Consider the following 17,591-nt stretch of genomic DNA (forward strand, 5'->3'; position numbering starts at 1 on the left):
TATCAGTGTAAATCAGTGATTTGCACTGTATTTAACCACTGCACCTCCACTGTGGTTGAACGTAAGGAAAAAGTTAAAACAATGGATGATTCTTACATGAGATCAAAGTGGTTCTCACATTTATTTATTTAGCAGGTGCTTTATACCAAAACAACTGCCAATGAACTCTCTGTAGTGTTATCAGCCCACTATGGGGGGAACCTGAACAGCTTGTCTTTGGAGTGTGGGAGGAAACCAGAGCACCTAGAGGAAACCCACACAGACCTGGGGAAGAACATGCGAACTCCACACAGACTAAGCAGGGATTGAACCCCCATCCTCTTGCATCACCCAGGTGCTCTGAGACAGCAGTGCTACTGGCTGTGCCACCATACCACCCGTGTGATTGATGGAGAAGCTAGGCAATGCTCAGGATTTTAAAATTATGTTCTTGAAATATCAAATTTTAGTTTGTTTGAAAAAATGTATACATATATACACACATATCTAGTATATAGTGTGGTGTATATATGTGGATGTATCTTATATACACACATACATATATATACAATGGTATATAGGATATTGTGTATATATATATATATATATATATATATATATATAGACAATGTATATACCCAGTGACTCTGTGTGTGTGTGTGTGTGTGTGTGTGTGTGAGTGTATAAATATATTATATATGCCCAGTGGATAGGCTATAATAAGCTTCACAGCCTCACATCCCTGGTCACAATTAGTGGTTAATGAGAATGGACAGACGGACAAATATATTTTTTCTAATTTTTTTCTCTTTTGTAAATTTTTTTCACTCCTTTGCAAGGCCTAAACATTTTGTACGGGAATGGGAATAAGTCCACTTTTCTCTTATTAGACTGTGGACAGAAAAGATGCTTTGTTTCTCCTTTCAAAGCAGAATGTTAATACATATGAGTAAGACTGGATCTGTCACTTTTGTACGTTTCTGTCTTTTGTCACGCGGCGCATTAATTTTCGTCGGAAATGAGGCTGAATGATCTCCCAGACAGGCTGTGAGTTGCATGAGCGCCCAGGGGCGACGCAGTCACCCTCTCACCCCCTGCAGTTTAGCTCCGCCCTCCTTGCGTCACTCCTTCAACTTTCTGGTCCGGTGACTCAGCACACATCGTGGGTCTTTGTACCACTTTCGATCATTCGTTTCTGTATTGGAAGCGTCTCCTGCTGTGCTGCTGACCACAGGTTTTACCATAAGACTTTTGGTGCTTCGTCTGGGATTTGATCAGGTTTACCGCACTTTAGTGGAACCTCGTTCATCCCACTATTTTGATTTATTTCTTGAAGCCGATCACGGAACATCTAGCCATGTTTCAGGCCTGATGGGTGGTTTGGGCACCAAGGTGACTTACCCTGCTAGATACGCTACTTACACTGGGTCACTCATCCATACATCAGTGGAACACGCACACTCTCTCTCTCTCTGTCACTCACACACTATGGGGGAACCTGAACAGCATGTCTTGGGACTGTGGGAGGAAACCAGAGCACCCAGGTGAAATCCATGCAGACACGGGGAGAACGTGCAAACTCCACACAGACTGAGCGGGGATCAAACCCACGTCCTCTTGCACCACCCAGGCGCTGTGAGGCAGCAGTGCTACTCGCTGCGGTACCATACCTCCCACAAGCACATCAATGGAATGAATTGATTACGCTTTATCATTAATTGAAAATAGTGGGACATTGTTACGTGGCACAGTGATGCCAGACGTAGTGCTAGTGCCACACAACTCCTGGGATGTAGGTTTGAACATGGGTTTGAATCCGTCTCGAAAAGCGTGAAGCTTGCATGTCCTCTGTGTGTTTTGGGTGGGCTTCCTGCGGGTGCTCTGGTTTCTTCAAAAGACAAATGTTCATAGTGAATGTTTAAAGGGACAGCTAATAGCATAGTGGTTATAGCTGCTGCCTTTGGACCCAAAGATAGCAATTTTGAATCCCACCTCCAGCTGTAGTACCTTTGAACAAGGTGCTTACCCTGAATTACTCCAGTAAAGTTACCCAGCTGTATAAATGTCTATATGTAGCCTAACATTGTAAGTCACTTTGGCGAAAAGCATCAGCTGAATAAATAAACGTAACCTGGTAACACTGATCGAGTGTATATATACGTGTGGTCCACACTTGTCCACCCTTTGATGGATGGGCATCCTGTCCCATTTACACTCTGCACCACATCCTATTCTTTCAGGATAGGCTCCGGACCACCGCAACCCTGCACTGGACAAGCATCTATTTATTACGGATGGGTGGGATAATGTGAAATGCAGACATCGTTCTGTGAAAAGTGTTTCATGAGTGATTTAAGTGCTCTAAGTTGGCACAGGAAAAAAAAGTCTAAACATTTCTAAAATAGTAACTCTGTTTTTTAATGATGACCAGCAAGACCTGGGACTACAGGCCAAACGGTGGTTTATAACAGTGAGAGCAATATGGGATCTCTCCTTATATGGTCAAAACACCAGCAAACAGGATTTTTGTTTGTGACTTTTTTCATCCGTGGCGCCTCGGAGTATCTGCAGGGTCATTGTATACACCTTAGAACTGACCCCGAGCTCACCGGGTCCGGGTTGTTTCGTTGGCCAAGGCGTTCAATTAGCCGACGAGCACATGCTTCTCGGTACAGTTAAGATGTTCAAAGGACTGTGGTTTATGAGGAGGAGGAGAATGAATGAGGACATTGACAGCGAGGACCCGCAATGGGGCCGCTCCTAAGCTTCTGGAGGCGATACGCAAAGGAGACCATCTCCGTTAAATCTGCAAGAGTACTGCCAGTTCTCGGAAAGATCCGCACGGGCAGCGAGGAGGGGTCTGTTCTTTTCCGTTGTTATTATTGCATTACTCTTATTTTTTGCTTAGCTGGTGCTCTTATCCAAAGAAACACAATCTCACACATTTATTCAGCTGGAAATTTTACTGGAGCAGTTCAACATGAGCATCTTTCTCAAAGGTACTACAGCAGGGCTTCCGGGACTTGAACCCAGCAACATAAAATTTTCGGTGCAGGGGGCGCGGTGGCGCAGCGGATTCGGCCGAGTCCTGCTCTCCGGTGGTCTGGAGTTTGAGTCCCGCTTGGGGTGCCTTGTGATGGACTGGTGTCCCGTCCGGGGTGTCCCCCCCCCCCTCCAGCATTGCGCCCTGTGTTGCCGGGTTAAGCTCCGGTTTGCTGCGACCCTGCTTGGGAAAAGTGGTTTCAGAGGGCATGTGTGTGGGAGGTACAGTGGTGCAGCAGGTTTCACTGAGTCCTGCTATGCAGCAGGTCTGGGGCTTGAGCCCTGCTTGGGGTGCCTTGTGGTGGACTGGTGTCCCGTCCGGGGTGTCCCCCCCCCCTCCAGCATTGCGCCCTGTGTTGCCGGGTTAAGCTCCGGTTTGCTGCGACCCTGCTTGGGAAAAGTGGTTTCAGAGGGCATGTGTGTGGGAGGTACAGTGGTGCAGCAGGTTTCACTGAGTCCTGCTATGCAGCAGGTCTGGGGCTTGAGCCCTGCTTGGGGTCCCTTGTGGTGGACTGGCGTCCCGTCCGGGGTGTTGCCAGGTTAGGCTCCAGTTTGACGGGACAAGAGGTTTCCGACAGTTTGTGCGTGTGTTTTTAGTGCGGTCACACTCTATTGTGTTCATGATTTCCTTTCTGTCACACCTGTGCAACTGGTTCATACTTAACAAGTGAGTTTAGGATATGATGGACCCTCAGGCAAGGGGTGCAGTGGAGCAGTGGGTTGGACCAGGTCCTGCTTTCCGGTGGGTTGGGGGTTCGAGTCCCGCTTCGGGTGTCTTGCAACGGACTGGTGTCCCATCCTGGGTCTGTCCCTTCCTTATGCCCTCTGTTGCTGGCTTAGACTCTGGCTCCCCATGACCCCATATGGGACAAGCGGTTCAGACAACATGTGTGTGTGTGGACACTCGAGCACAGTATAAGGACACACTCATGACCGTGTTTCGTAGGGTTCAACCGATGATGTGTGGGATTCCTCCAGGGCCACACACAGGGTCAGCGCGGCGGGTCCGCAGTGTGGGCGCCCCGCCTCGTCACCGGTGCCGAGGAGATGTTTGTTTGTTTCGCCCGGTTTCTCGTTTTGCTTTGTGTCAAAGGGGGTGAGGATGCAGGGCAGCGACTGGCAGCGTTTGTCGTGGGTGCGACCATCGCCCAGAATGCAGTCCCACTCTCCCGCAGCGCCGATCTCGGATCCTGCTCCCGTTTCCCCCTCTCGTGCGCGCTCGCCTCTCCCTTTCTTTGTTTGTTTGCCTCTCTGTGTGTGTGTGTGTGTGTCCTGTCTCTAAGTGCTGATATCTAGTTTAACCCTTGTGTTCCTTTATGAATTTTTTGTGCTGCATCCCAGAAGGAGATCCCCTCTCTCCCCACCTCCGCACCCCTGGACTTCGCCTTCACAGACCCCCCGCGTGTGTCGACGTGCGCTTGGCTGCAGGCGACTTGTCCTGACGTGTGTTCTGCCTTTTAGGTAAAGGTAGCTCCAGCATCTCCTCCGACGTGAGTTCAAGTACGGATCACACGTCAACGAAAGCTCCAAAGCATGCGGCTACCAGCGAAGGTAGGCATCTGGTCTTCATTACGGGATCGCTGCATGGCCCGACCCTCCCCCCCCCCCACCGCCCGTTTTATTTATTTATTTATTCCCCCCCCTCTTCTTTGGTACAGCGATGACTATTTTTGGAAAAACTTGTGTGTTTTTGGAAGTGACTTAAATTGAAAACAAACCAGCTGCTGCCATCGGTGCTCTTTGGAGAGACTCAATGGTCTCCCTCCCTGCTTGAAAGAAGTGGCCTCCTATCCGGGGTTGGATCCAACTCTGGACCGATGCGGAAATGTGAACGTTAAAAACGTTTTCTTTCTGTGTGTGTGTGTGTGTGTGTGTGTGTTGGGGGGTTAGATGGCTGAAGAAGAGCAGGGGTCAGGGGTTGGAGGGGTTGAAGGGGTTGGAGGGATTGGCTAGGGTGCGCAGAGGATGTGTACTGCAACGTTTTGTTCAATTACCACAGGGAATAAACATTTTTGATGGAGGGTTTTTTGTTTGGAAGGGAGGAATACAAATGAGAGTGTCCAAATTGTTCTTAGCTTAGTGTGGCATAATGCATCTTTCCGTTTGCTGGGAGATGGGAGTTTTGTTTTCGTTTAACAGCTTTGCGTTACCATAGAGTCATCGGCGGCCCCACTTATCAGAGCCGAAAGAGCGTCCTGCCAAGAAGAATGCTTGAGGAATGTTAATAGTTTGGTTATGATGGCCTTAATCTAATATTTGCCCCACGCTGGTGTTATTTGATTTCCATGTTGGAACTGAAGCAAGTCATCATATTTGTGTAATGATCTTATAATTTTGAGCTGAGGGCCGACGGTGTAGTAACTCAATGCAGTTTCGTATTTCAGTTCACAGCTTTTCATTTTTTTTCCCCGTTACGAACGCCAAACTCATAATTCTCTTCCCTGGGCGTTCACGCTTTGTTATAAACCAAGCTTTTGATTGTTTTTATTGAATTTTGTCTTTATCTCCTATTTTCTTTATTAATGCACTGTTTTTATAAGAGGGAAGGGAGGCACCGTGGGCTGAAATGAAAGGAGAAACACTGGGCCAATAGCCAGACACTCGCAACCCGGGTCTCTTTCCCCTTCCCTAAACACACACTTAAACACACGTATTCATTCGTATCTTGCTCGAGACATGAACGCACACTTCCACACCACGTGTTCATATTTGCCCACCACCGGAGGGACTTTGACTGTCACCTTCAAGAAGTAGCCAACTTGTAGTTTAGTGATTAGAGCTCCTGCTTTTGGTGTCAAGGGTTGCCACTTCAAGTCTTGCCTATTGCTGTAATACTCTTGAGCAAGGTACTTACCTTCAAATTTAAGACCCTGGTTGTGGCCTTCAAAGCATCAATAGAACTGCTCCCGGATATCTACAAGACACGATCATCCGCTACACCCCAACCAGACTGCTACGCTCTTCCACATCCGCCCACTTGGTGGTCCCACGCATGAAAGGTAAAAGCACGGAGGTTCTCGGTTCTGGCTCCGTTGTGGTGGAACGACCTCCCCCTCTCACTCAGAACTGCTGAATCTCTGTCCACATTTAAAAAGGGCCTGAAACTCATCTCTTCCAGACTCACTTCGCCCATCATCTCTTAAGTTCATGTAAAGTGTAAATGTTCATGCACCATAACTTTAAGATCATGCCGGATAAACCTTTACACAGCTACTCCTGTAATGTAATGTAAATGTTTATATGTATTGCCAAAAAAAAAAAAAAAAACTAGGAAGATGATCAGGAATGGTCAATATTCTGATAAAGTTTTATGCAGCTACTCGTGTGATCAACACTGGTTCATATGGTGAAAAGAAACTAACCGCGCTTAAGAATCACACGGATGCATCTAAGTGTCTCTTCCTGCTAATTTACTGAACGCATTGTATTTTCTATGAGATGTACGTCACTTTGGAGAAAAGCATCTGCTAAATGAATACATGTAAATGTAAATTTACCCACCTGTGTAAATGGGGACATAGATGCAGGGAGCCTAATGCTGTGAGTTGCTTTGAAGAAAAGCATTGACTAGATGATCCACCCAGACACGATATTTGACAAAAAATGGAGTGAAAGGATTTGGAACTTCTAGGTCATTTCATATGGACACCATCCCTGAACACGTCGCCTTCGGGGGACACTTTAGAAGTTTTTCAGAGCAGGGTACCCTTGTAGAAACATCCTCATCCTCATACACAGACGCACATGCTGTCAGATATGAAACCCACACGGGTGCAGCCGGGACTGCTGGTCATCAGATGGAGGCCCTTGATGGCTAATCTGGGGTCGCACACATCATAATTTGTCTTCCCGGACTTGGCGCCGCTAGAATGACAGCAGGGAGGGCCATCTTCTGAAGAATAACAATGGCGCTAGGTCGGCGAGGGGGACATGTTAGAAGGAGGGCAACCTCAACTCTGCCCCTGAATTCGCAAAAGGAGGTCCAGCCAGCGGTTCCCGTACGACTGGGTCGGAAGGGCAGAGCGCCTTATACCGCCCAGAGGAGACATTCGGGCTTTTCCGGCCAATATCTGCCCACCGAGTTAGAAAAGGTCGCTCTCAGCTGCAGGCCCCCGGGGCCAATTCCTTTCCCTGCTGCGCAACCCTCACGCTCAGCTCTTCGTTTCGCTCCCTCCTGGTGTCAGGAGGCTCCTTTGCCATACATGTGAGGAGGCGCTGAAGTTTGCCAGATGGACAAACAAACAAAGCGTCAGCTTCGAGCAATAATTGCCGTTTCGCTTGGGAGTTTACACGCTCGCGGGGGTGCGGACGGGGCAGTCCCGCTTTCTGTTTTCTGTTTGTTGACTCTTTTCCCCAAAGGCTGTGGTTTGCCATTACTCATTGGCGACGAAGCCATGGACACTGTTACTCTGACCCCCTTGCCGCAGAGCAACTCTTGTGCATCAAGACCCGAATGAATCCATGTGTGACTGCAGCAGTCGACGAGGCAGCGATGAAGCGGTGGGGTAAACCCCGAACCGCGTCATCGTAGCGCTCAACGAATACACGTGTCGCGGGCTCCGTCTGACAGCTGCCGTCGCTTCGTCCGTTTTCCAAAGCGTGTGATAGATCATTTCTGCCTTTTTGTCCATTTTCACACCCGAAATAATTGTAAATGCTTTACTCGAAGATACATCAGCACCCGCTGTGTCACGGCCCCCACGGCGGCGCAACAGGGAACACCTGCCACGACTCGTTGAACGCAGCTATGAGAAGGGAATGGGAAATACGGCACGGTGCGGAACCTTGTTCAGCCTCATTGATCACTCGCGCTCCTCTCCCTACTCCTCGTCTCCGACTCACTGGTTTGCCTGATCACTCGCCTGTTTCTTGGATTACGGTTCCTGGATTTGCCCCTTTGGATCCTGTTTGCACATCGGTTACCCTTTGCCTGTTTTTGACAACGTCTACCGAACCGCCCCGTGACCAAGCTTCCTGTGTTCCGCACTTGGGTCCGACGCAACCGCGCCGGGGAAACTTCACGACGCATTGGACATTTTCTTCGGGAAAGGGACGCAAAATGGAGGGAAAGCGTAAGAGAGGGAGAAAGCAATTGCCAGGGGTTTGGCGTATGGAAAACTGTGCTCTTTACCTTCTTAGTTATCGCAGGAAGAGGGATACAAGTGCGCTGTGCTCTGCTATTTCATATGTTGATAAGCCTTATCTTGGGTGAAGGACCAGTTGTTGGTGTAATCCTTGGGCTGACACTGAAAGCCTGACTCCCACAGACAGTTGTGGTCTTTGCAGCAGCACAACCTTGAGATTAGGCTGGATGCCTTCGTGGGTCCTTGCAGATGCAGCGCTGACGGCCTGTTCGGTACGGACGCGGTCGGTGTGCCGGACCGCTTAATTATGGGCTTGTTTTTCCTACAGTACCAGTCAAAAGTTCGAATACACCTGGGTAAACTGGGCAATGCTTGTGTTGGGCAACTTGGACAGAAGTGTGAAAGCAGAGCATCACACCAGTTTTTTTTTTTCTTTCTTTTTTACTGTCAATAATAAAATCTAAAATAAAACAAAAATCAATAAAGCCAACTAATATACAGACCGCATGACAGAACCTTTAAAACACTAAAAACATACCCCAAGGCTTAAAACCATAAATACTTAAAAGGAACTTACCCGGTAACTCCACCGCTCAAGAGGGGCGGTCCCCTGGCCTGTTCCCAGGGTGTTACCATACACCTTACCTACCGTTCTTGGGTATTTTCCATTTCACAACACGCCTCCCTTAATGACATTTTAGTGAAACAGGTGAATGGTACACTTACATATACACAATCAAAAAATGAATAAGCACCCTCACAGTAAACTAACCTACACCACACTCAACTAAAAACGAATGAATGAATAAATAAATAACAATGACGATAAATAAATTAACACAAACACACCGCACAGTCATTTACAAGTGACTACTTGAAAGTGAAATAAGTGCTATAAATTACATTAAAAAATGTGCAATTACAGGAAGTGTGTTAAAAAGGATTAAGAACCCTAACATAAAACAGATCGCACACAACATAAAACAACACTTCGATTCACCTAAAACAGGAGTTGCGGTATTTTGTAAGTACCAAAGGACACTGGAGCATCACACCAGCGTCCAGATGTCGTCTCATTTCCTGAACAAGCTTGTTAACCAAATGCCTTCTTTCCAGTACATCTACCTAAGTTTTTCACTGGTACAGTTGGTCTCTGTGTGCTGCGACTTCAACGTCGGTTTGATTGTCAGTTTTCACACACTATGTCACGATTTTCACTGCCGATGTGGGGATCGAGCATATGTCAACTGTGTGTCTTTCCAGGTATCTATTTCACAAATGTATCTTGCTCATATTGTATCGACCCGCGTTACCATGAGTTTGAGCGGAAAAATGTGTTTATTGTAAAAAGTTGGATTATGGGTAAAATGGAATTGTGTATAACCGTTGTGGGGACGTACGGGGAATATAAGGGGGTGACGGTATGTGCCGGGGGAAAAAGAAAAAGCCTGAGAGATGCTAAGTGGGTAGGGAAGGTGAGCTGTGAGATGCAGGTCCTGGAGGGAAAGGGGTTCTTAGATCGAGAGCATTATTTCCTTGTGTGCTGGTGTTCCGATAAATGTTTGTAACGGCCGCTGTCCATGCATCCTTCTTCAGCCCCATCCAAGTACAGCGTGCTACAATATATAATGGGTTGCTATAAAGCTGTTTATTTGTTAATATGACAGATTTTCCCTCTATAGCTTTTGAAACCTTATATTGTGTGGTGTTGGTAGGATCTGGACAAAGTTATCACCTTTTGTTACTGGCACAAAGGAACACGTTCGCTTCACGTTTCATTACGCTGATGTTTCCGGGCGGATTTCCCGCCGAGAAAAAAGGAAATATGCTTGCGGTTCAGCTTCCTGAATTCCCAAACTGGGGGACTTGTCGCTAGATTTGCTCCGAAGACAAATTTTTGGCCTGCACTGCAGCGTAGCGTGGGTGCAGACGTTAAACTGCAGACGCTGCAGTGACTCTGGCACCGGCCCTCAAAATCTCATGTCCTCCAGAGGGGAGGGTTACGCACCGGGCATCTTGGTCAGGGTCGGGGCTGGCCAGGCACAGCCCCGATAAGCTCGATTCAAAGGGCATTGTGCTACCGTGCTCTTTTTTCATCGCAACACTGCAAGTTTCCGTTGTTGCCAGTGCACGACTGTTCCCAGCCCTGCTGTCCTGGAGGAAGGCCAGCCCGACCCTGCGAGCGCCGATCGACTTTGGTAGGGCGCTTCCAGAGTAGTTGGTGCCGCCATCCTGAGGAGCTCCACCTGGAGTATGCAAGAGACCTCTTCAAACTAATACAATTAGGTACCATTTTTTGGGCCGGTCTTCCAAAAAGCACTAAAAATGCTTCTTTTGTTTGGTTCTGCCGCTCTCTGTGTTTCCCCTCCATCATTAGTTTTGTGTCTTCTCCTTATTGTCCTCCTCATAAGGTCTGGACAGCCTCATGAACACTTTTTTTGCAGCAAGACTGATTTTCGGTTCTGAAGTGATGAGAGCTGAATATTTTGAACAGATTTAATGAACACATTTTTTTGACTTAGGGGGGTGCGGTGGTACAGCGGGTTTGGCCGGGTCCTGCTCTCTGGTGGGTCTGGGGTTCGAGTCCTGCTTGGGGTGCCTTGTGATGGACTGGCATCCCGTCCTGGGTGTGTCCCCTCCCCCTCCAGCCTTGCGCCCTGTGTTGCTGGGTTAGGCTCTGGCTTGTCGCAACCCTGCTCGGGACAAGTGGTTTCAGGCAGTGTGTGTGTGTGTGTGTGTGTGTGTGTGTGTGTGTGTGTGAGATAACCTGGGTCTTTTAGCCTTGAGGGGCTGTGGTAGAGCAGCAGATCCTGCTCTCTGGTGGGCCTGTGGTCCGAAGAGTTTGAGCCTGGGGTGCCTTGCAACAGACTGGCGTTCCATCCTCGGTGTGTGTGTGTGTGTGTGTGTGTGTGTGTCCAGCCTCATGCCCCGTGTTGCCGGGTTAGGCTCCGGTTTGCCGCAACTCCACTTGGGACAAGCGATTTCAGACTGTGTGTGCGTGTGTATGTTTTAGCCTTGGATGGTCCCCGGTGTTGAAAGCTGGAATTATGATTTCATTTGCAAAAGAACTATGAGAAATGGATTCCCTGCGCTCAGACGTTAGAGCTGTGCTCAGTGCTGTCTTGTCAGGCCTTTAAGGGCTGGAACTTCTGGAACTTGCATCGCCGAGGAATAATTGGTCGTGCCTGGCCCGGGCGGAGTCTCTACAGGCCCTTTCTAGGATCCACCTTCATTTCGGACATGAGACGGAGCTGAAAGTCTCTCTGCTGTTTCTGAGTCTCACTCGAGAATTTAAAGATAACATTGTGTTGGGGGGTGTAGCGGCACGGTGGGTTCAGCCAGCGCCCCCCGTGCGGTGGGTCTGGGGCTCGAGCCCTGCTTGGGGTGCCCAGCAACAGACTGGCATCCCATGGCGGGTGTGTCCCCTCGGCCTTGCTCCCCGCGTTACCGGTTAAGGCTCCGGCTCGCCGCGACCCCACTCGGGACCAGAGGTTGTTGACAACAGATGGATTTTGCTGAAGTGGATTGCACGGTTGCTCAGCGGGCAGCGCTGGTGCCACAAAGCTCCTCGGTTGCAAGTTTGGACGTGGGTTTAAATAAGGCTCAGTCTGGCTTGCATATTGTTACCGTGTTTGTGCAGGTTTCCTCTGGGAGCTCCTGTTTCCTCTCGCAGTCCGACGACGTGCTTCAGGCTAATTGATGACTCTACATTTCCTGTAGTTTGTGTACGTGTAAATGAATTGAGATTGTGTGTGAGATTGCCCTGCGATGGACTGGCGTCCTGCCTGGGGAGCGTCCAAGCTCACATCCCATGCTTCTGGAAAGGCTCTGGACCTCTGCAAGTCTGCGCTGGACAAGCAGTTGCTGATAAGGGAGGGGTTGGAATTAAATTATAGGAAAACAAATAAAAAATTATAGAACACACATTCTGTTCTTATAATAGATGTTTTTTCTATGCGGCATGTAATTTTAACCAGATCACCCACAACGTGGAATTTGAATTAGCCCCAGAAATGAGCCGGCTGAGCACAGACCCCTGGCTGGTGAAGTTAAGCACCTTATATATATCAGCTTTGGCTGTAATTCGGGGAGGATTTGAGACCCCTAGTTCCACTTGGGGAGACTTAGCAGACACTGGGATGTTTATTGCACCCTTTGCCAGGAAAGGTCAGCTTGTTCCGGAGAGGCCAGACCTGGCTCGGGGGGGGTCGTGGCGGTACGCAGACTCCATCCCGCCGAGGCCAGAAATAACCTGTCCTCCATCATCACAGGTGCCGGTTTCGTCCAAGCAGGACTCACTGCTGTTGACAAAGTGGCGCTAACGCATACAAAGTGTCCAAAACGGAAGACGAAGTGCGAAGGCCAAAGTGCGTGCTGCTTTAAAGAGGAGATTATAGGTGTCTCGAAACCTTTCAGGAGAGACGACGTTAGGCTGCAGGGCACTGTCGGAATGCCGCTTTTCAAACATCGGTGAAATACGGCACATTTGTTACCCGAATCGTTGCTGAGAGGCCGAACGGAGAGAGAGGATTTTGCAGAAAGGCTGCAAATCCACTGCGGAAGAAATATACACCGCTTGAACGCCGCGCAGCATTTTAATCCCTCGCCTCGCTGATGATCTCGGGAGGATGGAAGACCCCGACAAAGTGGGGAGAAAAGGGGAGAAGAGCGGGGAGTAACTGCACGCTCTGGAGGCTCGGAGAACATCTGAGCCTCAGCGCCTTGTTAGTGCTGGATGGCTTCCAGGCCTCGGCCTCAGCGTGGCGGGTGCTCTCGATGGGGGGTGGGTAGACCCCAAATCCGGGACATGCCACCCCCCCAATCCACCAATCCATTCTGGCTCAGGGTCGCCCCCTTCGATAGCTGGGCTCTGTGTCGATCAGGGGTTTGCCTCTGAAGGCCACTTCGAGTTTCGCACATGTCCCACTTCCACCCCCACCCCCCGCCGCCTCGCTTTCCAGGAGGAGGAAACGAGAGGAAGGCGACGACGCTGCACAGCGCAGACTGTTTTCTTTTGGGAAGTCGCCGCATACTTCCCCGGTTCCAGCCACGTTTCGCTGGGCCACCAGACCGTTACAGCCAATCCTCCCGCAGAGTATCAGAAATCATACATCGGCATGAACGATACGCGCCCGTGATTAGGGGATCATGTTGTGTACTTTACGACTTCGCAGCAGCAGTAATATTCACCATGTGCAGCTCCACCACCACCATTGTTTACATTCTTTAGGTTACATTTGCACTCGGATCACATTTGCCCTTTGTAGTGGGTTAAATTTTCCTTCTCATTTTTTGGAGCTGTATGTTTTGCAGAGGCTATTTGCGTCGAATTCCTTCTCAAGGGTACGGCAGCAGGCTTCTTCGGGGTTTCGACCCACCTGTGATTTTACTTCTTATTGCCTTACATTTATTTAGCCTATGCTGTTCTCCAAAGCGTCTTACAGTGATTTACAGTAGCCCCCCTTATCCGCGGGGGCTATGTTCCGAGACCCCCGGCGGACGCCTGAAACCCCAAATAGTACCGAACCTTATATATACTATGTTTTTTCCTATACAGCAGAAGAAGAAAGAAAACTAAGGACTAATGCCCAAGTCCTCATAAGTATTGATTTTTTAAATAACGTTTTTTTTTATTAAAAAAAGTAGGTTGCTTGAACAAAAGCACTGCGATACCGCGACAGTCGATCTGATAACCGAGACGCTGCTAAGTGACTAACGGGCGGGTTGCGTAGGCCTATACAGCGTGGATACGTCGGACAAAGGGATGATTCACGTCCCGAGCGGGACGGCGCGAGAGTTCATCGCGCTACTCAAAACGGCTCTCGATTTAAAACTTCTGAATTGTTTATTTCCGGAATTTTCCATGTAATATTTTCGGGCCGCGGTTGACCGAAACTGCGGAAAGCGAACCCGTGGATAAGAGGGACCACTGTACCTAACTGTCAGTCGAGCATTAGTCCCTTGGTAAAGGGTAATTCAGAAAGATGTACAATTTTCTACCTGGGTCCCTTGAGAGCCGACTGTTTGAGGACACATTTAGCTGTCAACGGCATTTGCATCCAGGTTGTTAGCGACACGCCACATGATTCAGACGGAGGAGATGGGCTCGGCTGGAATCCCCTCGCCGGTAGAGGCTCCGTATTGCCGATCCCATTAGGATGAGCGCCGCTGCTAACCGCCCGCTGGTTTGTCTGCGACGGAACGACATTGGTCGGGCGGCGAAGGCGTTGGGTCGGAGAGGGGCAAGGGAGCGCGGTTAGCTTTGCGTCTGAGGCGAGGCTAAAAAAGCGCCGGCGCTTGCAGTTTTAAATAGATGCTCAAGTTCTTTAGGTGGTTTGGGTAATGGATTCAAAGTGATAGAGTCAAGCATTCAGTACGATTTCACAAACCCCAGTGACTTGATTTAGACGTGCTTGTTTGGCCCTTCTTTTACGGTGTATAATAAACAATGAGCTCAGCGCAGCTTAAGGGAGTTCTGTCGGACCGGTAAACATCAAAATCCCATCACAGTCCGATGCTGGGGAACGGCATTCTCTTCCAAACAATCTCTTCTTAAGCAACCTCCAGGGGGCTTGCCAGCTGCAGCTTAACCTAGCTTACGCTTGGACTTTTGTTTTGCCCGACACGCATTCGTGCTCGTCGCCGCTCCGCAACCGCCCCGCAACCGCCCCGCAACCTCCCCTGTGGACTTTCTCGTGTTTTCTTCACAAGACAATTCCTATGGGTGCGAGCCGTCCTCGGGAAAACGGTCGCAGCTCGGCCCCCGTGGGATTCAAGGGGCGGCGCGGGCCGGCGCGGGCCGGCCGCTGGGCGAGCTTCCTGTCCTTCGGAGGACGTCGGCATCGCTAAGAAGGTGCAGTTCCCTGCTCTACAGGCACTTTAATCGCATTTTCCTGTTATTCGTGGACGAGGACAGCTGGCTTTAAATGACAGCCATACCAAAGAAATGGGGCTGTGCCTTTCACTAAAATGCCCAAGGCAAATACTGCGGACTGCTTTCTTTTCTAAAATGTGTGATATTGTATTTCACCATTAAACCAATTTTCCCATCTCTCTACTACGTCATCACAGAGGAGCAGAAAGACATTGGAAATAGCTGTATGCTAAAGTGGGGGGTGCGGTGGCGCAGTGGGTTGGACCGGGTCCTGCTCTCCGGTGGGTCTGGGGTTCGAATGCTGCTTGGGGTGCCTTGTGATGGACTGGTGTCCCCTCCCCCTCCAGCCCTATGCCCTGTGTTGCCGGGTTAAGCTCCGGTTCCCCGCAACCCCGTATGGGACAAGCGGTTCAGAAAGTGTGCGTGTGCTGAAGCTAAAAGGAAAATTATTGTAGTTCTGAGCGGCATGGCACGCTGGTACAGAGGGTGGTGCCGGTGCCTCGTAGCACCTGGGTTGTGGGTTTGGATGTGGTTCTGAATGCGGCTCAGTCTGTGCGGAGTTTGCATGTTCTCCCCGTGTGTGTGCGCTGCTCCTCCTGGTGCTCTGGTTTCCTCCCACAGTCGAAAGACATGTTTTGGGTGAAGTGTTGACTCCAGATTGCCCTTTGAGTGTGTTTCTGATTGCCCTGAAACAGACTGGTGTCCAGTCCAGCATGTACTCTGCTTCTAGGTTCATGTCCAAACCTCCACAACCCTGCGATGGACAAGCTTTTATTGATAATAAATGATGGATGACGATTAATGTTTTTTATCCCCAGCTGAAAAAACTTTAAGACTCAAACATGATGTCACTGTGGGCTGTAGGCAGGCCAAAGTGTTGGAAGTTAAGTCCCTGAAAGAGGTGGGGGGGGTGAACTGGGTGCATGTCAAAGGATTCAGGAAGGCAGGAACCCAAGGTCTCACCTTTCTTGCCTGTTTCCCTCTAATTGGCACTCGGATAGCCGAGGTGGAAGGGCTCTTTGGTCGAGCCCTCCGCTGCAGTGTGCGGCACCAGGTGTGGCTGTCCACACTCTTCCGAGAATCCGAGGAGCAGGTGAACTTCGACAGGAGTCAGAACCGCCGTCTAGAAAGGTCTAGAAAGCAAGAGGAAATGTGTGCACTGAATATTTTTAATCATAGGTTAGTTTAGCCCATTACCAACAATAGGAAAAATGTCAAGTCGTCCTTTTATTAGAGTCATATTTGTTCCTCTTGCTGATTCAAAGCCCATTGACCTAAGTATTTGTTAAGCCTTACTTTGGCAAATAAGGTCAAACCAGCTTTCCGTATGAGCGATCATCTGCAGAGTTGAGGGTTTCATCGATAATGGCCATGTGTGGTTCACAACGGACTGCATTGCTAAGGTCATTTCCCGAGGGTGCGGTACCAGCGCGGTGTGAAGTTTGGACCCGCAGCCAGATGGTGATGTAGTAAATTCTCCATGTACGTGTTTTGAAGGCGATGTACAACTCAGAGTAACCAGCAATGTATTTCGCAGCAGACAAAGGGCTCGAGGCTTAGGTAGCAGTTACCCAAGCTGCACCTCCTCGGGATGTCCATCGGTCCATCTCTGCCCCGCAGGCACGTTGTGTCAAGGCTACTTAAAGCGGAATGGAACCCAGATGCTGACCGAATTAAAGTGGAGGAATTTGTGCTCTCCGACCATGGAGACAAAGGAAGTGTGGCGGGGTTTTATGGCAAACCCTCCTGTTTCTCATTACTGCAAACACACTGGTCAAACCGCACCCAAGTTTGTTCTTGAAAAAAAGAAAAAACCTCCTTGAAAATTCACTGACATTCTTGTGTTCCAGCAGCTTAACAATTTAAATAGTGAAGGGAAAAAAAAAAAAAAAACTACAGTTGACCATCTGGATCGAAATGCAATGAGGAAACTGAAATATTACACGGAGTAATTAATTTGCACGTGTCGGATTTCACGGCTTACAGCCCCTACGTCTCCTGCGTTTCATAACCTAGATGGTATCGCTCGCCGAGCTGGGGGACGCGGTATCTGCAAAACGTCACCTTCAGCGCGGCCGGCGCCCGTGCCGTCTTGAAGTTTGGGCAGTTCTCTCGTCGTCGACCCGTCGTGCGTATAGCTGGACGGGACAATCCGAACGAGTAAACAATCGCGTTTGTGTCGTTTTCCCAAACCCGGCCCAACCGCCTCCTACGCTAAAAAATGAGGTAAGGTGGCCCCTCCTCCCCTGCCTGTTGAATGGCCGGCAGTCTGCAGGAGAAATCTGATCTGGGCGTCTGGAGCTCGGCGGAGGGCTTGAAGGGTGAGCCGGAGGTCACGGTGAGAGGGGTGTGCCGAGATGCCGTCGGAGGAGGTGGGCCCAGCGGGCGTCCTCGAAGCTGCGCTTCGCACCCTAGATCCACGCTTGTTCAACTATTCGCATTAGTCACAGCAGGTCGGCCCCCCCGGAGCTTGGCCAGGGTTCCACCCCGTCTGCAGTCGACACGGCATCGCTGCTTTTCAAGAGCACTTAACATCGAATCGAATTCTGCTGCCTGAATGTAATCTTCAGCAAATTGCACAACGTTGTTATGCAACGCGTCCACCTTAGGCA

The 17,591-nt window shown here is 49.5% G+C and overlaps 1 protein-coding gene across 1 annotated transcript in view; it reads left to right on the forward strand.

The window, feature by feature from the left end:
- The window catches only part of fbxl7 (F-box and leucine-rich repeat protein 7), a 79,134-nt gene that overhangs the window by 17,414 nt on the left and 44,129 nt on the right, over positions 1-17,591 (forward strand). Inside the window, exon 2 of the mRNA XM_029253733.1 lies at positions 4,483-4,572. Within this exon, the coding sequence (XP_029109566.1) occupies positions 4,483-4,572 (90 nt within the window). The remainder of the gene's footprint in view (positions 1-4,482; positions 4,573-17,591) is intronic.

This window comes from Scleropages formosus, chromosome 7, assembly GCF_900964775.1.
Source record: "Scleropages formosus chromosome 7, fSclFor1.1, whole genome shotgun sequence".
NCBI classification, from domain to species: Eukaryota; Metazoa; Chordata; class Actinopteri; order Osteoglossiformes; family Osteoglossidae; genus Scleropages; species Scleropages formosus.